General features: G+C 54.2%; 2 protein-coding genes across 8 annotated transcripts in view; both read right to left on the bottom strand.

Moving 5' to 3' along the window:
* LOC129475042 (zinc finger protein 674-like) overlaps positions 1 to 21,674 on the bottom strand; it is a 981,285-nt gene that overhangs the window by 233,974 nt on the left and 725,637 nt on the right.
* Positions 3,991 to 21,674, bottom strand: part of RBM10 (RNA binding motif protein 10) — a 43,457-nt gene continuing 25,773 nt past the window's right edge. For 2 of the 7 annotated variants that reach the window (XM_055266873.2, XM_063634395.1), the window contains exons 4-24: positions 20,044 to 20,274; positions 18,106 to 18,175; positions 16,215 to 16,288; positions 14,719 to 14,805; positions 12,128 to 12,188; positions 11,796 to 11,972; positions 11,248 to 11,405; positions 10,976 to 11,073; positions 10,779 to 10,866; positions 9,428 to 9,614; positions 9,183 to 9,322; positions 8,963 to 9,080; positions 8,787 to 8,878; positions 8,503 to 8,667; positions 5,596 to 5,745; positions 5,433 to 5,498; positions 5,170 to 5,358; positions 5,008 to 5,082; positions 4,627 to 4,733; positions 4,417 to 4,546; positions 3,991 to 4,330 (exon numbers count right to left, since the gene is read on the bottom strand). In XM_055266873.2, the coding sequence (XP_055122848.1) occupies positions 4,205 to 4,330; positions 4,417 to 4,546; positions 4,627 to 4,733; positions 5,008 to 5,082; positions 5,170 to 5,358; positions 5,433 to 5,498; positions 5,596 to 5,745; positions 8,503 to 8,667; positions 8,787 to 8,878; positions 8,963 to 9,080; positions 9,183 to 9,322; positions 9,428 to 9,614; positions 10,779 to 10,866; positions 10,976 to 11,073; positions 11,248 to 11,405; positions 11,796 to 11,972; positions 12,128 to 12,188; positions 14,719 to 14,805; positions 16,215 to 16,288; positions 18,106 to 18,175; positions 20,044 to 20,274 (2,589 nt within the window). In that variant the 3' untranslated portion in view covers positions 3,991 to 4,204. Of the gene's footprint in view, positions 4,331 to 4,416; positions 4,547 to 4,626; positions 4,734 to 5,007; positions 5,083 to 5,169; positions 5,359 to 5,432; positions 5,499 to 5,595; positions 5,746 to 8,502; positions 8,668 to 8,786; positions 8,879 to 8,962; positions 9,081 to 9,182; positions 9,323 to 9,427; positions 9,615 to 10,778; positions 10,867 to 10,975; positions 11,074 to 11,244; positions 11,406 to 11,795; positions 11,973 to 12,127; positions 12,189 to 14,718; positions 14,806 to 16,214; positions 16,289 to 18,105; positions 18,176 to 20,043; positions 20,275 to 21,674 lie in introns of all 7 variants that reach the window. The other 5 variants (XM_055266872.2, XM_055266874.1, XM_063634396.1 and 2 more) reach the window with 3 other exon arrangements.

Below are 21,674 nucleotides of genomic sequence, written 5' to 3'. Positions count from 1 at the left end.
GCTTTGCTAGAGGGGCGTCAGTCCCTGCTCCCGCGTCGCTGGTGCCCGTTTCAGACCCAGATGACCCTACAGGTTGTGGTACGGCCCAAATGCGCGCGGCATGCTGGGGGTGGTAGTTCTGTCTGGCCAGTGCCTGGTGCACGTGGTGGGCACCAACGTCCAGAATATGGGAAAATGTAAGCCTGGGCTGTGGAATTGCCGGAGCCGTGCTCTGTAGGGTGGGAAGAGGAAACGGAACGTGTAGGTGCCTCCACATGGAAAGGCACACCCATCCTACAGATGGGGAGACCAAGACTCAGGTGGCCAAAAAAGTTCATTTGACATGGGTCAGGTGCTGGAAATTCTTCCTTGAGCTCGTGGAGCTGACATTCTAGCAAGAGACACAGACCATAAACATAACAATAAGTAAAATTATAGTTTCACATACAAACCCGTATTATAATAGATATCTGCGACTATACACAGTAATATAAATTATGGATATACAATCATGTGCTGCATAACATTTTGGTCAACGGTCCTATAACACAGACAAAATTTTACTGTTATCTTTTCTATGTTTACATATGTTACCATAGTAGAGACGGGATTTCGCCATGTTAGCCAGACTGGACGCGAGCTCCTGAGCTCAGGCGATATGGCCCGCTCGGCCTCCCAGAGTGCTGGGATTACAGGCGTGAGCCACCGCGCCTGGCAAAATTCTTTAGCCCTTTAATAAATGGAGTCTTGGCCAGGCGCGCGGTGGCTCACGCCTACAATCCCATCACTTTGGCAGGCTGATTGCTTGAGCCCAGGAGTTCAAGACCAGCCTGGGCAACAAAGTGAGGCCCCCCCCACCCAACACACACACACACACACACACACCCCACCACCACCACCTAGTCTCCACAAAAAAATCAAAGAATTAGCTGGGCATAGTGGGGTGCATCTGTGGTCCCACAGTGAGCCCTGTGGAGGCAGGAAAATAGACAAAGGAGAGGGAGAGGGAGGGTGGAAGAGAGGGTTGTACTATTTTGCATCGCCTCCAGCGATGTATGAGAGTGCCTCTTCCTTCCCAGCTTCAGCTAACACTAGCCTCTTAAAATAGACATCTTTTCTTTTTTCTAGTATCTAGAACAACTTTAATAAGAAAGGAATTAACTTTAATAAGAAAGGAATCCTTGGGAGTTTGGTAGAATGCTTTTATAAAAACCATCTGGGCCAGGCGAGGTGGCTCACGCCTGTAATCCCAGCACTTTGGGAGACCAAGGAGGGTGGATCACCTGAGGTCAGGAGTTCAAGACCAGCTGGCCAACATAGCGAAACCCCATCTCTACTAAGAATACAAAATACTCGCTGAGTGTGGTGGTGCACACCTGTAGTCCCAGCTACTCAGGAGGCTGAGGCAAGAGAATTGCTTGAACCCAGAAGGTGGAGGTTGCAGTAAGCTGAGATCGCACCACTGCACTCCAGCCTGGGTGACAGAGTAAGACTCCATCTAAAAAAAAAAAAAGAAAGAAAGAAAGAAAGAAACACACACACACACATCATCTGGGCCCTTTTTTTTTTTTTTTTTGTGGGGAAAGAGAAGATCTTGACTACCATTTCAATTTCTATATTACTAATTGCTCCATTTCAGTAATCAGTTTCTCCATGGAACAGTTTTGGCATTTGATATTTCTCTGGGAATATATTCATTTCTTCTAGATTTTCAGATACATTCTTTATTTTTAAAAGCTCTGTTGCATTTGCATCTTCTATCTTCTTCAATTGACCAGTCTTGCCAAAAGTGTTTCCTCTTAATTTTTGTTTTCAGATTCTGCTTTTGGTTTCTATTAATCTGTCATTTTTTGTTTTCTATATCATCAATTTCTGTTATTTCCTTCTTATTTATTGAGGTTTGCTGTGGCGGTCATTTTCCAACTTCTTGTATAATTTACATACAATAAAACACTCAGATTTTAGTTATTCAGCTTATTGGACTTTTAAATAGGTATACACCCATGTGACCAGCACCCCAATCAAGACATAGAAACTTTTCATGATTCCAGAAAGCTACCTTGCAACCCTTTCCAGTGACACCCTCCTCACCTCAACCCTCTTCTACTATCACTATAAAATTGTTCTGCCTGCCTTAGAACTTCATATAAATGGAATGAAACATTATGTGCTTTTTGTGTCTGGTTTCTTTCATCATGTGAACAATCTCACCATGTGAGACTCATCCCTTGATATCTGTATCAGCACTGTGTTCCTTTTAATTGCTGAGCTGTAGTCCATCCTTTGAATATACCACACTGTATCCATTCTCCTCTAGTTGGACATTTGGGTTGTTCCCAGTTTTTGGCTATTAGGAATACAGCTGCTACAAATATATGTATCAAGTCTTTTGTTGACATGTTTTCATGTATTTGGGGCTAAATATCTAAGAGTAGAATTGCTGGGCCATAGGTTAAGCATATTTTAACTTTATAGGAAGCAGCCAGTTTTCCAGAGTGGCTGTACCATTTTGCACTCCTGCCAGTTGAGGTATGAGGGTTCCTTGTTGTGGGATTTTGGGAGCAGTGCTCTGGGGTGGGAAGAGGGAAGGGAATATGGAGGCGTTTCTGCTAAAAGACACACCCATCCTGAGACTAGGGCAGCCTCTTTTTTTCAAGACAGCGTTTCACTCTTGACCCCCAGACTTGGGTGCAGGGGCGCGATCTCGGCTCGCTGCGACCTCCACCTCCCGGGCTCAAGCAATCCTCCCACTACAGCTTCCTGAGTAGCTGGGATTACAGGTGTGTGCCACTACAGCTGGTTAATTTTTGTACTTTTTTTTTTTTTTTTGTAGAGATGGGGTTTCACCATGTTGCCCAGGCTGGTCTCAAACTCCTGAGCTCAAGTGATCCATCTGCCTCGGCCTCCCAGAATGCTGGGATTACAGGCGCGAATCACTGTACCCAGCCTAATTTTATTTATTTATTTATTTTTTGTAGAGACAGGGCCTGGCTATGTTATCCAGGCTGGTCTTGAACTCCTGAGCTCAAGTGATCCATCTGCCTCAGCCTCCTAAAGTGCTGGGATTACTTACAGGTACAACTCACTGTGCCCAGGCCCAGGAGGCCTCTTTTTAATCCTGTTTCCTTCACCCCTTTTTTCTCCCATCCCCTTCCTTCATTGGGCAACACCCGCCACCCCAGATCAGCATCATCCTACCTCTAGGGGTCCCCTTCTTTCTAACCCCACCTCCTATGACTGTTGCAGGGTGGTGTCACAATGTATATTAATAAATGGGGGAGGGACTTTGCACCAACTGGTCTTCTAGCACCATCCCCCTTTCATGCTGTGGCCCTCTGAGGCCTGGAAGAGGGCAGCCCCAGCGTCACAGTCCACTGTACCCAGAACCTCTGCCGAGAGCACAAGCACATACTTGGGAATCATGGGTTGCAGTGACTAGAGGGGTGGGACACTGTGCTAACAACAGAGAAGGTAGGCCTGAACGGTTCTCAAAGGGCATCCCTGGGACCTGGCCTTGGATTTGCAGGTCGAGCTCCACCTCCACCCCTCTGAGGTCATCAGCATGTTGAGGGCTCTGGGCCAGCTGGTGCCTGAGTACCTCTTGTCTTCTACTTGGAGATGCCTGAGGGAATTGTCCCCAGATCTAGGGATGGCAAAATGCAGTTTAGCCTTGGGACTGCAGGCTAAGTACAGCCAGGGGGCAGCAAGGACAGGGGATGGGGGTTCCTAGTCCTAGCTCTGATCGGGGGGGCTTCATGCCTGGTGGTGCTAGATTTCCTGGTACAACATAACCTGCTGGACCCAACAAGGGAGAGGGGCCATAACCAGGATATTATGGGTTGGGGTACAGGTCAGAACCCCATGTTCTAGTAGCCATTATGTTCCAGACACTGAATGCCACCACTGCCATCCACCTTGGCCCGATAAGGTCCCCTGTCCATCTGCTTGGGTCCCTGTGTCTGTATAGGCTATACAACTGTGCTAGAGCACGAGAAAGAGGAGAGGCCAACATGCAGACTTTTCAGCTTTTATTATAAAAAAGGACATGATCCCAGCCCAATTTTCCAACAAAAATCACCACCTCAATTTGATTTGGTCAAGCCCTCTCTGGCTGGGGAGTGGGCTGGCCGACAAGAGCAAGGCCCCGTCCCAGCCATCCAACACTCTGTCCTTCCCTGCCCCAGGATGGACACCCGACATGTGGAGAAGTTGCTCTTGAAGCTGCTCACTGGGCCTCGTTGAAGCGGGTCACCATTGTCTTGTGCAGTGTCTCCTTGTAGGACTCGGTTGAGGTGACCCCGTAGGAGCTGCCCCGTGCACCCAGGCCAGAGCCCCGCACCCGTGTTTGGGCCTGTATGAGGGAGGCAGGCTCTGTCAGGCTGGTGGGGGATGCTGTGAGGGGGGCTGGGGGATGGGACAGGACTGCCTGAGACTCACCTCGATAGGCGTTACAATGCCCTGCTTCTTGCGGCCCAGGCCGCTGCCCTCTTTCCAGCCCATGGCCTGGAGCATGCGACTGCCAATGTTGTCACTGCCCAGCCCGTCCCGAGTAGGCTGCTCGAAGTCTCTGCAGGGGCGGTGCACAGCATGAGTGGTCGGCCTGCCGGCCCCGGGCCCCAGACCCCCTCACCTAGGCCAGCTACTCACACGGAGGCTGTGGATATGCCGCCGTACTTCCTCCTCTTGGGCTCTGGTGGCTCGGGGATGCCATACTTTTCTCTGCGTTCAGCTGCACGGTCCCGGTACTTCATTTGCTGAAAGTTTGTATGTGTGTGTGAATGTTGGGGAGCTGGTCTCTTTTCTCAGGCAACATAGGCATGGGGAGTGGGGTCCCACAGGGCGTGCCATCTGGCTAATGAGGCTCAGGTCCTGAGGGTCAGGCCATCACAGGCACAAGCAGCCGGGGTAGGAAAATGAGGAAGAAAGCTCATGGGATTAACACGTGAGAAATTGAACTCCAGCTGCCTGAGGTGATGGGGACTTGGAAGGGACATAGGGGAGGGAGCCCAGGGGCAGGTCACACCTCACCTCCATGTCATTCTTCTCTAGTGCTTCTAGCTCATTTTCCGACAAGTGGGCTCGCCGGTGAATCTCAAGGTTTTGCTGCAAGAGGGACAGGATGAGAAGTGAAGAGGCTGAGCCTCAGTGGGCCAGGCCCCAGCATGCGCTGCCAACCATCCGCTCAGTTACCTTATGGAGCCCTGAGAGCTGCTGGTGCCGGATGAGTGCCTCTTTGCTGGGGAACTGGCGTCGGCAGAGCAGACAGGCCAGCTTCTGCCAGTCGGTGAGCTTCTCCTCCCGCTCGGGGCCCCCACGCTCCTGCTCCTCCTCACTATCACTCTCCCCGCTGTAGGCTGCCACCAGCCCTCGCGGAGGGCTCTGTAGAGGGTGAGGGTGGGCGGTCAGGCCTGGCCAGATCAGAGCCCCCGCCCCTCTCTGCCTTGGGCACTCACTGGGCGGTCATCACTGGCCAATTTCGGGAGATCCATGCTGGTGTGCTGTCTCTCGGCTAGTGCTCCCTGGGGTGGAGGGACACAGAAATTCAGGGACTCCACAGAGGGCCCAAAGGAAGGACAAGATTGTGGGGCAGGGTGCAGGGGGGTGGCCCCAACACACCTTCTTCTCGAGGATGGCATAGCCAGCATCTGCAGTGGCTGACTCCCGCCTCTCGTCATCTCGCAGGGAGCTGATAGGCTGGAAGCTATTTTTGAAGTTTTCTTTTTGTTTGTTGAGACTGCGGGCCCAGCGTTCCATGTCCTTGGCAATCTGGGGGTGAGGGTGGAGGTGAGGTTCCCAGAACCCTCATGCCCCTGGGGCTACTAACTCTATCCCTTGACCCACTGCCCTGCATCCTCAAACATGGGCCGGCCACTATCCCTAGTCCGAACCACTGCAGAAGGCTTCATCTGGCCTCTGGGCTACGGCTCCTGACCACCTCTCCCAGCAGAGCGCTCTTTCACGAAGTATAAGCCACTCCCACCCCCAAATACAATGTCCTTAAAACCCTTCCTTCGCCTCTCATCACACCAAGAATAAACCCAAACTCGCAACCACAGCCTGCAAGGCACTTGGCACCTGGCTACTCCTGACCTCATCACTGAACACACCCTGTGCCCCCACCCCCACTGGTTTGCAATGGTGAGGTGGCAGAAGCAGTGTGGACAGAGTGGTGGGCCCATCTGGGAGGCAGATGAGGGGAAGCTGAGGCAGAACAAGCAGAAGGTGAGGGACACAGTAGTGCAAGTTCCTATTTTCTGTCACCAGTCACCAGTGCTTCCTGTCAAGCCCCTCTCTGGCTATGTTCTCTGTTATGGTTTTTGTCCCTCAAAATTCATGTGTCAGAAATGTAATCCCTAATGCAACAGTGTTCACAGGTGAAGCCTTTATCCCAGCTGAGCGCAGTGGCTCACATCTGTAATCCCAGCACTTTGGGAGGCCAAGGCAGGTGGATCACTTGAGGTCAGGAGTTTTGAGACCAGCCTGGCTAACATAGTGAAACCCCAGCTCTACTAAAAAAATACAAAATTAGCCGGGCGTAGTGGTGGATGCCTGTAATCCCAGCTACTTGGAAGGCTGCGGCAGGAGAATTCCTTGAACCCGGGAGGCGGAGGCTGCAGTGTGCTGAGATTGCACCATTGCACTCCAGCCTGGGCAACAAGAGTGAAACTCCATCTCAAAAGATAAATTTAATCCCTGATGCAAAAGTGTTGACAGGCAGGGCCTTTCAGAGGTGATGAGGTCACGAAGGCTCTGCCCTCCTCAAGAGATCGCGGCTGCTTTTTAAAGAAATTGTGTAAGTTTATGGGGTAACAAGTGCTTTTGTAGCCAGGCGCGGTGGCTCATGCCTGTGACCCCAGCACTTTGGGAGGCCGAAACAGGCACATCACCTGAGGTCACGAGTTCGAGACCAGCCTGGCCAACATGGCGAAACCCCGTCTCTACTAAAATTACAAAAAAATTAGCTGGGCATGGTGGCGGATGCCTGTAATCCCAGCTACTCGGGAGGCTGAGGCAGGAGAATTGCTTGAACCCAGGAGGTGGAGGCTGCAGTGATCCGAGACTGTGCCACTGCACTCCAGCCTGGATGATAAGAGCGAAACTCCATCTCAAAAAAATAATAAATAAATAAAATAAACAAGTGCTTTTGTTACATGCACAGATTGTATAGTGCTGAAGTCAGGGTTCTTAGAGCATCCATCAGCCAAATAATGTACATCATACCCATTAAGTAATTTCTCATCCTTCACCCCCCTCCCATCTCCTCCACCTTTATATATAAAATAATATATATATTATATTATATAATATACATATATATTTTGAGAAGGAGTCTCGCTCTTGTCACCCAGGCTGGAGTGCAATGGCACGATCTCAGCTCACTGCAACCTCCGCCTCCTGGGTTCAAGTGATTCTCCTGCCTCAGCTTCCTGAGTAGCTGGGATTCCAGGTGCCTGCCACCACGCCTGGCTAATTTTTGTATTTTTAATAGAGACGGGGTTTCGCCATGTTGGCCAGGCTGGTCTTGAACTCCTGACCTCAGGTGATCTGCCCACCCCAGCCTCCCAAACTGCTGGGATTACAGGCATGAGCTGCGGCTCCCGGCCCCCCTCCACCTTTTGAGTCTCCATTTAATGCCATCACTGAGAGTGGGTTCCAGATAAAAAGGGGGAGTTTGGCCCAATTTTCTCTTGCTCTCATGCATGCTCACTTGCCCTTTGCCATGTTATGATGTAGCAAGAAGGCCCTCACCAGATGCCAACACCACTGGGCTTCCCTGCCTACAGAACTGTGAGCCAAATCAATCTCTTTTCCTTATAAATTACCCAGTCTGTGGTATTGTTATAGAGCAGCAGATGGATGAAGACACTCCTCTTCCCCTGACACACACCCATGCTGTCACATTTGTTGTGCATTTCCATTTTATCATTTAAAAATGTATAGGAATGTTTATCTGTGTATAACTTTAATTTATATGCATGACACAATGCCACATTCTATATTTCCATGTTCCCCCCAGCACAGCACCATTTTTAGAATTCACCAGGTTGCTGAGGGAACACTTAGTGCTTGCTTGTAAATGCTACGCTCACAGTGTCACACCCTTTCTCCACAGAGAGACACTGAGGTGCCCTCCATTTGCCCACTCCCACAAAACACTGCAGGGCTTTTTTCCTGCCCACCCCCTTATGGCCTGTGAGAATTTCTCTGGCATATATATATATTCACCAGCAGCATGTGAGGGTCCCCACCATAGGACAGAAGACACCTGACAGGGCTCACTCGGATGGCACAAGCCACCTCCTGGAGTTGGGCAACCCTGCCACACACTGAGGAGACTGCTCTGTCTCAAGGCCATTCAGCGAAGAGCAGAGCTGGGGCAAGAGCATGGTCTGCTAAGCAGTCACTGCCCACATCCACACCCGCCCGCCATCTCCCTTGGCAGGAGAGGGCGAGAGCTGACAGAGTGCCGTTGCTGGAAGACACCACACAGCCAGCCAGTGACTGCTGGACCCTGGTGTTCACCTGTTGAGCTGTCTTGGTCTTGTGCTTCTCCTTCTTCTCTTTGCCCTCCTTCGAGGGTGCCCCTGTCTCCTTATGCCCATCAGCCGACTGCTCCAGGGCGGGAACATAGGTCCGCCTCTCTCCATCCCAGTACAGGTACTGCTGGCTCTGAGCATTGTAGTAATACTGAGGGAGGAGGAGGGAAGAGGGGATGTGAGGGAAGACCTTGTGAAGGGAACCTGCAGGACCAGCTGCTCCTGATGCGACCTGACCCGATCCCATCCCTCCCTGGGCTGCCCTATTACCTGGGAGTTGGGGTCATAGTAGAGGCCGGTCTGGGGGTCATAGTAGTAGCCAGAGGTCTCATCGTACTGGTAGGTGGAGACGTCGGGAACAGCTAGGGGATGAGGGGAACGGGGTCACACTCTTCCCTGCTTTATTAAGAACTCCCCATCCCTACCCACAGGCTGTGGCTACTCACGGTACTGGCTGTAGGATTCCTGGGCAGTGGGGCTGGTGGCCGGTGGGAGAGCAGAACTAGGATGGGTAGGGCTCTGGAGCTCAGATTTGAGCACAGCAGGTGACATGATGGTATACGACTGGTCATGGGGCCAGACAGGAGAACAGGGCTCAGTGTCTGCCCATGCCACCCCTGCCGCCTGCCTGCCTCCCCGGGATACATACCCACAGGGCTCACTCACCTGGCTGTTGGCAGCAGTGCCCTGGCTGCTGCTCGCCTCGGCTGATTGTTGGTAGATGCCAGGGGCAGCACCAGGCTGGGCACGAGAGAAAGCCTGCATTGACACAGAGTCGGCCCCAGGCTCTAGGGAGGCCTCGGGACCTGTAAGAAGGGACAGGGCAGGGAGAATGCCTGTGAATAATGGGGCCAGGGACTCTATGCCTGCTGGCCCCCACCACAGCTGCAGAGAGAGATGCTGGGGCTTACCTGCTCCGGTGGGATCCCCTTTGGTTCCAGTGATGCCAGGGCCCTTGGTGCCCTTGAGGTAGCCATGGGCATAGAGGGAAGACTCTGTGCCCTGGCTGTTGCCATAGCCCTCATCCTGTTGGTAGTAGCTGTAGTCGACCGGCGGCTCCTCAGAGGTGGCCCAGGTACCCTCCCCACCTTGGGAGGCCTGAAGGGCAGGTGGGAGGGGTTCATTAGAACAAGAAGGTATGGGGATGGGGGGTGGGGAACCTGCTAGAAGCATCTGTCCCACACGTGGGGCTAGTATTTCTACCTGACAGACAAAGCATGCAGCCTTAAGACAAGTGGAAAGCGAGGGTTGCCTGGCCACAAGAGAACAAATAGGCCAGTGGCAAACACAAGACGGAAAAACAGACGAACGCCAAAATGTTCCAGGGCTGATTCTGCTGATTCTGCTGTGTGTGGTGTGTGTGTTGGGTGTCAGGCCAAGGAAGACACCATCTTCTTACTTCTTTATTCTCTTCTCCCAATTTTCTCTCAACCACTTATACATTATTTTTATTTAGGAATATATGATATGTGTATATAATATATGTATATATTACATATAAGGATATGTGTATATCACATATGTATATATTACATATAAGGATATGTGTATATCACATATGTATATATTACATATAAGGATATGTGTATATCACATATGTATATATTACATATAAGGATATGTGTATATCACATATGTATATATTACATATAAGGATATGTGTATATCACATATGTATATATTACATATAAGGATATGTGTATATCACATATGTATATATTACATATAAGGATATGTGTATATCACATATGTATATATTACATATAAGGATATGTGTATATCACATATGTATATATTACATATAAGGATATGTGTATATCACATATGTATATATTACATATAAGGATATGTGTATATCACATATGTATATATTACATATAAGGATATGTGTATATCACATATGTATATATTACATATAAGGATATGTGTATATCATATATGTATATATTACATATAAGGATATGTGTATATCATACCAAATCAGGATAATAAAAACCCCACCAAACAGCACAGAATGCCAGGCACAATGGCGTCGTACATGAGCGCATGGGAGGCAACTGGGAAGAAAGCTGCGGTGATGATGAAGGGGAATGTCCCAGGGGGTCCAGAGAGCCAGGAGCAAGGTAGAATAGCCATGCCAGCTACTGGGAGAGGGTTTTGCATCCATGGATAGCAAGCCAGCCTTCCTGCTTCAGAGAGGGTGCAGGAGGGTTGAGAAAGCCCAGGTCTCAGGACGCTGGGAGGCACAAGGGGTCTGAGTACCTGTGAGATGGCCCACTGGGCCGCAGCAATGGCAGTGCTGGCCACAGAGGCAGCACTGATGCGACTGCCTTCATTGGAGGCCATGTCCCTGAGGAGGATGTTAGAGACTGGGAGTGAGATGGGAGGCCCCAAGCGGTAGGGGGGAGTGGGAGGGTGGGGAGGGGAAGGGTGGGAAGGCACACAGGTGGGGCCCTGACCTCTTAGAACCCTTGGCAAACTCAACATTGATGGTCTTGCCGTCGATAGTGAGCGGTGGGTGCAGGGCCTGCAGGATCTGCAGCAGCTGGGCTGCCTCCTGTGGGAGGAGGGGAGACAGGGACAGAAGGGTCAGGCCCGGGGAGGCCCCCGGCTCCATTGCCCGGTTTCCAGGCTGGCGGCCACGGTGGGAGGCTGGGGAAAAGGACCCTCCTCTCCACCCCGGGGGCCGGGACCCTGGCTGCCCGGCCCCCAACTGTGCCGCCCTCACCACGATGGTGGAGAGCTGGATGAAGGCAAAGCCGCGGTTCAGTTGGGTCTGCTTGTCCTTTATGACGCGCACGTTGGAGGAGGACAGCACCGCGTAGGGTGCCAGAGCCCCCAGGATGGAATCCATGGTGCTGTGTGGGTTCAGGTTGCGCAAAATGATGGCTGTGGGAAGGGGCCCAGTGTTAGAGGACACCCCTGGCACTCTTGCCAGCCCTGCCCTTCAATGCCCCCACTGCTCCCTTTCCTCTGCCCCCACCCCCCGCCCCCCATGCCCCTGCAACTGCCGCTTCCCTCACTGCTTCCTCCAGGATCAACTCTGCTTGGCGGTCCAGGTGCCAGCCTGGCTGCCTGTCTGCTGAGAACCTTCCCGACACACCCCCAAAGGCAGGGAGGATGTTGCCACTCCCCCTGTTCTCCCTACATCAAATGTCTATCCCCGCACCAAGTGGAGATTCCATGAGGATGAGGTCCTGCTCACTGCCATTTCTCTGGTCTTGGTGAGCCCAGCCCAGACACCCTAGGGCACAGAGGAAGAAGGAACAACTGACTCACTGTCATTGGCGTTCTCTGAGCTTGGCTCTGAGCCCTGTGACAGGGCTTGGGAGGCCAGGACTCCCTGGGCCTGATAGGGCTGCGGCAGGGGAAGCAGGCCCTGGCTCAGCTCCCGGCCACCCAGTGGCAGTGTCTGCTGATCCAGCCTCGTGCCGAGGGGCAGCTTCTGCTCTGCCTCTGTCAGGGGCAGTGGGAGACAGGCTGGTGACAAGGGGAAGGCTCCACGACTGGTCACCCTCCTCCCTATACCAAGCCCTGAGCACAGACCCCTCACCCTTCCCTTCTCCCCAACTGCCCCACCCTGGAGAGTGCGAGAGGTAGGTGAGCCTCACCTGACTTGGGCACGCCACATTTGAAGCACTTCTCTCGGCGTTTGAAGTTCTGGACGCCACACTGTGAGGCACAGGCCAGGCAGTCAGAGGGAGCAGGGATTTCCCACTGCACCCTCCAAACTTGGATGCAGAGATCTCCCAGGGACCCCGCAGTGCCCCAGGAAGGAAAGTCCCCAGGCAAGGGTGGCAGGTGCCTTCTGAACCTTCTGATGTGGTTCTCAGTACTGTGCATCTTCCCTTTCCAGACTCTCATTTGTCCTCTGTGCCAACCCGCTCAGCTCAGGAATAAACAACTCCCCCACTTGTTTCAACAACTCCCTCCTCTCCTTCCTCTGCCTTCTTAAGGCCACCAACTCCCAGGACTGTTCCCTGCCTCATGTATTCAATCCCTTTATTAGGTTCCTCTCCCTGAAACTTGCTTCTCTATTCAGAAACCTTTCAGTGTTTCAGCCCTAGAAGTCAGTAGCCAGACCCGCACCCCTCCTCTTAGCTCTAGGACTGGGCTGGATCCTGCTACGCTTGAGAAATTTTCCTTGAACGTTCCAGCATCTGGAGACGCAGCTTCTACCACACTCCATCTCTGTTCCAGACTCAGGTACTAAGCACCACTCCTGGACCGGGCCCTGCTGCACATGGCCAGAACATGGTCTCTGCCCTCATGGCCTAATAGCACAGGGGCAGATGCAGCATGAAGAGGGGCAGGTCAGTCTGCATGGACCATCCAGCAGGGGCTCGGGGAGGGAAATGGGCTGGGGGTGGGGTGCCATTTACTCGGCAGGGACAGTCCCTGTACAGAAGCAGGGAGGTTTGACCTGGGATGCCCAGAACTTTTGTTTTGTTAAGCCTTGCTGGGGAGGGATTGTTATCGGAGGGAACAATGGAATTTCCAAAACTGGTGTGGGAGAGTAAGGGGAGAAGCAAAAAGCCAAGGCCGGGTAAGGAAGCCAGTTAGGTAATGGAGGATCTTATGCTTAAGCTGAGCTGGTGAGCTGGGGCTGGTTAAGCAGAGGAGGAGAGGCGTGGGTGGTCAGAGGTGGTTTTGAGGAATGTTCCAGGTGAGGGCGTGGGAGAAAGAGGACAAGAGGCCAGCATACCAGAGAGGGCTCCACAGCGAGTGGGTGAGAGTGTGACGATTGGCATGAGCAGTGGGAATGGCGAGGGAGGGAAGGTGGCGATTCTGTGATGGAAGTGACAGGACCTGGTGGCCAACAGGATGCAGGGGAGGGGAAGGAGTTCAAGAGAATTCCCTGGTTTTGGGCTGGGCGTGGTGGCTCCCGCCTGTAATCCCAGCACTTTGGGAGGCTGAGGTGGGAGGACTGCTTGAGCTGAGGAGTTCAAGACCAGCCTGGCAAACATGACGAAACCCTGTCTCTACCAAAAAACAAACAAAAAAAAAAAGGCAAAAATTAGTGGGCATGGTGGCATGCGCCTGTAGTCCCAGCTACTTTGGAGGCTGATGGCTTGAGCCCTGGAGACAGAGGTTGCAGTGAGCCCAGATCGCTGCACTTCAGCCTGGGCGACAGAGCCAGATCCTGTCTCAAAAAAAAATAAGAGAATTCCCTGGTTTTGAGGCTATCTGGAAATACAGGAAGGAGTTCCACTGTCACTTTGTCTTTATCTCTCCAGAAATGTTGAGCACCAATCCTCTGATAGGACTTTTTTTTTTTAAACAGATGCGCCACTCTCCCTGACTAGGCAGAGTACTTCCTGCGGAGAGGGTTGGGGCCTCTACAAACTGTGGAATCACAATGCTGGCCCCAGGGCAGACCTGAAGCCACTGTGGCATCCAAGTACCTGTGATCAGGAGCAAGGCACAGGGCACGGCTAAAGGTTCACCTATGGTTCCACCTCTCTGAGCCTCAGCTTCCCCTTAGGGAAGACAGAGGTGACTACAAAACCATAGCCTCCAGTTTCAGGTTTGACTTGGCCTGGTCAGAGTGGCCTTCAGGCTTGAGCTACCTGATATGGGCTCTCAGAACGCTCTGTGCTTTTCAACAATTTGACTGTGTTAACTGTGGGCCAGGCGCTGTTCTGAGTGTTACCCTCTCATTAACACAGCTGAATCCTCCCAACCACCTTTTGGGAGAGGTGTCATTAATAGTCACATTTTAGAGATGGGGAAAGTGAGGCAAAGAGAGGCTGAGCACCTTGGCCAAAATCAAGGCAGATCTGGGATAGTCTCATTTCAGCCAGTCTGGCTCTGAAGCCCACATTCTCCACACCACCAATTCAAGCCTACACTGTCACTAATTCATCATCCACGTATATATTTCCTTAAAGTCTACTGGAACTCCAGGCAAGACTGCATTTTAGGAGGACAGAGCCTGCACCAAGTGAACGCTCACTACACATTTGTCACTACACATTTGTATATGGCTGGCTAGGAATGGTGACTACTCAAGCTGAGCGAGCAAGGGATAGAGAATGAGAGAGAGAGAGAGAGAGAGACAGAGAGAGAGAGAGGGAGGGAGAGGAGAGATTGGGGGGAGGGGGAGAGATGGAGGGAGAAAGAGTGGGAGAGGAAGGGAGGGATCGCCGTCACTGCTGTTGCTGTCTCTGTCCATGACAACTGCTGCCCACCGCCCCTGTACCTTATTGCACAGCCAGTCCTCATTGATCTTGGGCTTGGGGTCACTGTAGTGCATCGACACCTTCTGGCCCAGGATGTTGAGGGAGTGCTGCGGGAAAAAGCAGAGCACAGTGAGGTCCAGGCAGCAGTGCCCCACGCACCGTTTCAGCACAGGAGAAGAGAGTGAGCGAGCCCTTCAGCTGGATGGATGAGGGACAGGGAACGGAGGGAGGTCGGAGAGCGGATGGAGGGAAGAAGGGAGGTAGGGAGGGAAAGCGCCACAGCTCTCGGGCGCAGCTGTTTGCTGCTCTGCCGGGCACACGCACGCACACATGTGAACACACACCACCAGGCACACAGTGTTCGGCTGACCGACGCTTGCCGGACAGTGGGGAGAAACCCCCACTCGGCCCTTACACTGCCAGGCCACACCCAGGGCCAGGACTACACAGGCTACACTTGGGGGGTAAGGGGAGACAGGGAGGGGGAGGGAGAGGGCAGAAAAAGAGAAAGAGAGCGCAGGTGCGCTAGTGCTGGAGAAGGGGAAAAAGAAAGAGCCATTTCGAACAGATGGAAGTTTCTGCCGTGAGGCCGTCTTCCCATGGATGGCTGGGTCCTGGGCCCGTGGCACTAGCCTACCAACCCCAAGGAGACGGCCCCAGGGCTGCCTCTGCCGGGATCCCCCATTCTATCACCTCTGCCCCTTCCTCCCCTGAAACTTCTCTCCAGTGCCCTACACCAGGGATCTGGGCAGGGGTGGGTGACCAGGCAGATCTTTGGGTCTCGGAGGTCCCAAAGCTGCTGAGTTGGGATCCCGTGCCAGGCTTGGGGGACAGGCTCCCCCCGGGGCTGACTGTGCACAGGTCCTTGCCGAGAAGACGGAGCTGCCTGAGGTGGTGCCTCCTGCGAGTGTGGAGATGTGATAGGAAGGGTAGGGGCGGCGAAGTGAGGCCAGGGTGTCGATAAAACTATCATACTCGACGGGAACTTGAGATCAACAGAGCAGTGCTGTCCCCTTGCATGAAAATCAAAGGGCCAAATTCACATGCAGGGAGGGGGCTGACAAAATGAGTCTTGCTAGTGACTGTGCCAATAGCTAAGCTCCTCACTGGCAGGACTTCCAGTGGTCCTGAGGGTGGAATGAGGTCCTGGCTCTGGCTAACCCCAGAGAGGGGTGCCCCCCCCAACCAGCCCCGGGGGAGTGGGAAGCTAGGTGAAAGAACCCACCCTGGCAGCTCTTTCTCTGAACGCTCAGCTGGGAGAGGTGAAGGGGCAGCGCTAGTGCCTGGCGGTAGGAAGGGGCCAGTGGTGAGTGTGGGCTCTGGATGGGAAGCCCAGTGGGGTAGCGAGAGATGGGAAGAGGAGATAGTGAGGGTCAGGAAGGGGAGAGAGGGGGCAGGAGGGATGGGACACAGGGCCACAGGGCAGGGAACTGTGTCCATAAGAATCAGGCGATGGGGAGCGCTCGATTACAAAGTAGTATTTGTTTGGGGGGGGGTTCAAGTGCGGCAAAGCAACCTGATTGGCTTCCATCCATCGTGTAGCGTCCTGCAAGTGACTAAACTCGACGAAGGCGAAGCCCCGGCTCTGACCTGGAGACAGCATTCAGATACAGACGCAGTGGGTTAGTCAACAGCTTTGGACACACGGCGTTCCCGGGGGCGGGACCCGAGGGGAGAGGACGGGGGCAGAGAGGGAAAGGGGAAGAGGAGAAAGGAAGAAAGAGAAAGAGGCAATCAGAGAGAGAAAGACTAGCGGGTGTGGGGGGCAAGGTAGATGGCCAGGTGGGGCAGGGAAGGCAGAGGGAGAAAAACAGAGGCCAGAGGTCGGTAGGGGGAGAGACACACACACCAACTGGGAAGAGAGAGAGAGATGGGGCTCGGGCAGACCTGCCCAGCCAGCCTGGGGTGACAGAGACGGAGAGAAGCAGCCGGGAGGGAAAGAATACGAGAGATCTGCCTCCAAAGAAGGAGGGAGGGGACGGTGGGCAGGCTGCTGGCTCCACACAAGCCACAATACGTAACTCCAGGGCGGGCCCGGCTCAAGGCCAGGGGCGCCCAGGAGGGGTCCTGTAACAGGTGTTGAATCACAGGAGCAAAAGAGAAGCTGGGCCAGGCTGCTCTGCGCGGCTAGGAAGGCTCTTGGCCCATTGGGAACCAGGGGCGGTTAAAGACACGACCTCATCTCAGCCTCACCGCAGCGCAGGGGAGGCGGGCCTCACTAGGGAGCCACCTCAGGGCCACAGGGTGGAGACCACAGCCACAAACAGTCCAGGTTCCCCTGGACAAAAGGAGAATGGTGGCCAGGATTGGCCAGGAGGACCTTAGAGGTAAGAATCAATGGGTGCCTGGGAGAAGCGCCCAGGGCCATCGAGAAGGCCGCACCTGGAACACCTCCTTGTGGAGAGAGAGACCCAGAAGCTGTCCGTGTGTGGTGTAGTTGGGGTGATACAGAGCAAGACCTACATGCAACCAAGACTCCAGGCTTGGGAAAGGGATTCAGGGTTGAGGCCTCAGGATAGCATGTCCTTTAGAGGCAGATACATGGGGAGGGCTTGGATGAGAGGGGCTTGGGGGGGCATGCTTAATGTTCAAAAGAATAACTGTTAGGATGCATAGGAGGATGGAATGAATAATATAGTTGGGGGGGCAGAGAGAGAGAAAAAGAGAGAGGGGGAGAGAGAGAGAGAGAGAGAGAGAGAGAGAGAGAGAGAGAGAGAGATGGAGGTGTGGGGAGGAGAGACTGAGAGATGGAGAGAGAAGCCCAGGCAGAGTGAGGCCCCACTGTGCCTGCCTTGGGGAGCCTGGGCAGAGGTCCTGTAGAGACAACTCCCCCCACCACCACCCTGCTAACCTCAGGCCAGCTCCAAGCAGCCTGCAAGAGGGAGGGAGGGAACAGGCGAGGCCAGGAACTCCTGGCTGTTCCTTGGGATGTGTCCTTGGATGAGAGCCATCCCCCGCTTCCCCCTTGGGACACACACGTGGGACCACCACGTCAGAGCTATTTTCTGGTCAGAGGCTGTTACCAAAAAATGTGGGGGAAAGTGAGGGGCAGAGGAAGGAGAAGAAAGGAGAGGGAAGGGAGTGTATGGGAGGGGGTTACCATCTCAGATACTCAGAGTCCCAGAGAGGAGATGCCTGGGAGCCTGGCCCTGGCCCTGACCCCGGGGAGCACCCAGCTCAGCTCAGAGCTGCACCCCTGCCCTGACAGCCCCATTGAAGAGGCTTTTGGCTGGAGCTGTGAGGAGAGTGTGGGGAGGGGGAGAGAAGAGAGGGCACCCCCCACGCTGCCCATTCCCAGCTGTGGCAGGAAGGTGGTGGAGGGAGTGGGGGAGAAGGCAGAGGCAGGAGGGAGATTTGGAGGCTGAGGCTGGCCACTTGAAGGGGAGGGCACTGGAACAAAAGCTCACCTGAAGATTTGTTCCGCATCAGCCGAACCTCCCGTGCTTGCACGCCGTGGGACTGCAGCTGGCCACGGATCTATACGGGGAGATACAGAGTAGGGCAGGCTCAGCACAATGGGGCCGCTGGGTACCTGAGGCTGGCTGGAGGCCTCTGGATCCCGAGGGGTCATCGGTGATGTGCACACAGTCTCCTCCGCCTCTTTCGCAGCTTTTCCCTGAGTGACAACAGCCCCACGCCCACACCAGTCCACAGTCTTGACTTTCAGCCCCAGACTTGCAGAAAGTGAATCAAATGAAGAAATGGGCACAGAGCAAGGTAAAGCATGGCAGCAGGATGACCCTCAGGGGCACAGAGAACAAGAGAGCAAGTGAGCCAGCCACTTAAGAATGGTGGGCAGGGTGATCTGACAAAGGGCTCGCTGGCAGCCACGAAGTAAGGAAACCTGGGATGCAATTCTTGCCCTTGGCAAGGGGATAACCCGCGCTCCCGCCCCTGCCCCGCTGACCTGCAGCTTGCGTCAAAAGAGATCCGTAACATAAATGCCAAACTGAGGAGGACAGGAGTGTGAGCAAATCCCAGCCATGTGCCCTAGACCATGACTGTAGCAATAACTTAGGGTGGAGACAAAAAGCAAAAAGATGTAGTCCTGGGGATTGCTTCCTAGATGGAGTAGGCCAGAGGGAGACTGCAGAGGCAATTTGGGATTTGGACCAGGTGAGGCAGGGTCTCTAGGCCAGTGAAGTCTCTCACAGAGGACCAGGAGCCTATGCCAGCCATTCTTGGGAAGGAGTCTTCACGTCTCTGGGCCTCAGTTTCCCCACCAGGTTGAACAACAGACAGGACATTAGCCTTACACACACCCATACACAGGATGAAAAGGAAAAACACACAGAAGAGCTTATCAGGACTCCAAACTCAGGGAAGGCTGAGGAAGCAGCAAAAAGTGGGCTCTAGGGTCCAGCTGCCCGGGTTCAGACTCCAGCTCCGCTCTGCCATTCACTGGCTGTCAGACCTGGGGCAAGTCACATTCCCACTCAGGGCTTGGTTTCCTCATCCAAAGGATGGAATACAAAGAGTACCTTCCCTGCTGGGCTACCATGGGGACTGAATCATACCTAACATATGGCCCACCCTGAGATACATTCTCAACAAATGTCAGCAACCAGCTACTGTCTGACCCTGAACAGGGCAGGTGGGCCAGACCTCAGAAACCCTCAAATACACAAGTGGGATTTTCTCTGCTATAAAATGAGCAGCTAGCAGATTTCAGAGGAGGGCTGATCAGAGAATTCATGGGGTAGGGGCTGCGGGGCAGCGGAGTGGACTAAGAAGGACCAGGATCAGGAGACTATTCTTGGAGGTTATTCTGGTAGGCCTCGTGGGGCTTCAGTGTGGCTATCATGAGAAGTATGTATGAAAAGGAAACAGGAGGAAAGGGAGGCAGGCGGGGAGGCTGTTAGCAGCCACCCAAGGCTCTGAGGCCAGGCCAGGCTGCTGACAAAAAAGGATGGGGGAAAAGGAGAAAGAAATTTCAGAAAATCCCATCCCTCCCCCAATGGTTACAGGGCCCCAGTGTCCTCTCTGCTACCAGCAATAGCCAGCACTGGCCCAGTGAGCATCTGGCCCTTGATGCACACATGCAAAATGGCTGGATGACCAGTGGAATGTGCAGGACTGCTCTTCTCCCACCCAAACCCACCACTGCCAGACACCCACGGCCACTGTCCCTCGGCCAAGCTGGCCTCTCTGACACTCCTCCCTCCAGACCGGGGGGCCGATGGGACCTGCCCACAGAGGACGGATCAGTGCTGGGGGATAGGAGCTGGAGGGGGAGAAGGGATGAAAGGCACTGAGGTTGCAGGTGAGGGAGGGGTGGGGAGAAGTTGAGGACCCTGGAGGAGACCCAGCCTGGCCTCCTGCCCGGGGCCATAGGGGGCACGTACGTCATCCTCAGTGGCTGCCTGTGGCAGCATCCTCAGCATGACGATGTTACTGGCCTTCTCCTCCTCCTCCTCATCCTCCTCCTCCTCCTCCTCCTCCCCTTGCTCGGTCCGATAGTCCTGGTCCCGATAGTCGCCGTCTCGGGGGAAGCCTGGCGGGCCGGTGGGGCTGTGCCTGTGCCGCCGCCGCCGCCTACGCTGAGTCTCGGAGCCCGGGGAGGCCTCGTAGGAATCCTGGCCGACAGAATGAGATGAGTGACACCAGACGGGCAGTCAGTCTGGGCAGGCCTAGGAGCTAGCCGCTGGCTCTGTGAGGCAGGCAGGCTCTGAAAGCCAGGGATGTGCGGGCTCCGGCTAAAGGCTCAGGCAGGCAGGGTGGGCAGGCCCCAGCCTGCAATCCTTCTGGGACTGTAAATTCCCCATGGGGTCCTTTTGGGGGCTGCCTTCAGGGGGTGGAGAGAGGTAGGTGACAGTATTGGTGTAGGGGGGAACTCCCAAAGGTAGCTGACAAGACACAGCTTAAACCTCCTTGGGGCAAGATGGCCTGGGGTCAGCACACCAGACCCCACCCTTGATTTCCCCCTCCTCTCTGGCCAGCTCAGGGGGTGTGCTCAATTGCTTCACTGTACCACCAAAGGCTGCGTGTCCCCTACGGTTCCACCCTGCAACCAAGCTGGGGGCATAAAAACAGCTTCAGATCTCAGCCAGAGCCAGGCAGCAGGAGCTGGTGGAGGTGGTGTGAGGGCTGCAGACACTCCCTCCTCAGTCCCTGATCCTCAGCCTTGGCCAGTCCTCCACCACACACCACGCTCAAAACGGTATGGCTGTTGGGCTCTGGGTTGTTGCCCAATCCATCCATTCCAGGACTAAGCAGACCAGGCCTGGGGCCAAAGCCCTCCTGCCCACAGTGGGGAAGCGCCAGATAACTTGGTGCTCCATTCCCACTCTGGCCAGGGCCCAGTGCTCCTGGAGACGTCTGGGCACAGCTTGACAGCTGCCACTGGAGAAGCCTGGCAGTCCACCAAAGGGGTTTTTGCCCTGGACCCTCCAGAGGGCAGTGGGCAGCTCATAGCCTGCCCCCCAGGGCTGGGCTTACAAGAACACCCTTCCCAGCCTGCTGGACAGCAGAGCTGCCTGCTCGCATGGACCAGGGCCCTGACTGCCCCTCCAACTGGGATTCCCCTAAGGCAAGCCTGTTTCTTCCCCTCGGGTGGGGGCTCCCTGATGGTGTAAACATCGCGCCTCATCCCGCAGGCTAGGGTGAACTACCCAATATGGCACTGGCTTCTCCAGAAGGGTCCTTCCCTTCTGTCTAGGGGCTCTGTCACCACTGGGAATGCCCATGGCTGGCCTCCCAGAGCTCCTCAGCTTGGTGGCCTGCAGTCCCCTTGTTGTCCTCCCAACCCCAGACGCCGGGTCCCATGGAAGAGGCTCTTCAAGTGCCCAAGTTGGCTGGGAGCGGGCAGTACAGGGTTCACAGTGAGCCATGGGCCCGAACTGAACAACAGGGAGACAGGGAAAGAGTGGTGGCCAGGGGCCCTCAGAAGTACAGAGCCAAGCATGTGGAAGCCAGGGAGACCCAGGTTGGGAGAGGAGCCCACAGAGAGGGGAGTGGGAACAGGCCCTCCAGGTGA

Source organism: Symphalangus syndactylus, chromosome X (assembly GCF_028878055.3).
Source record: "Symphalangus syndactylus isolate Jambi chromosome X, NHGRI_mSymSyn1-v2.1_pri, whole genome shotgun sequence".
NCBI lineage: Eukaryota > Metazoa > Chordata > Mammalia > Primates > Hylobatidae > Symphalangus > Symphalangus syndactylus.
This window is presented reverse-complemented; position numbering and strand designations above follow the sequence as displayed.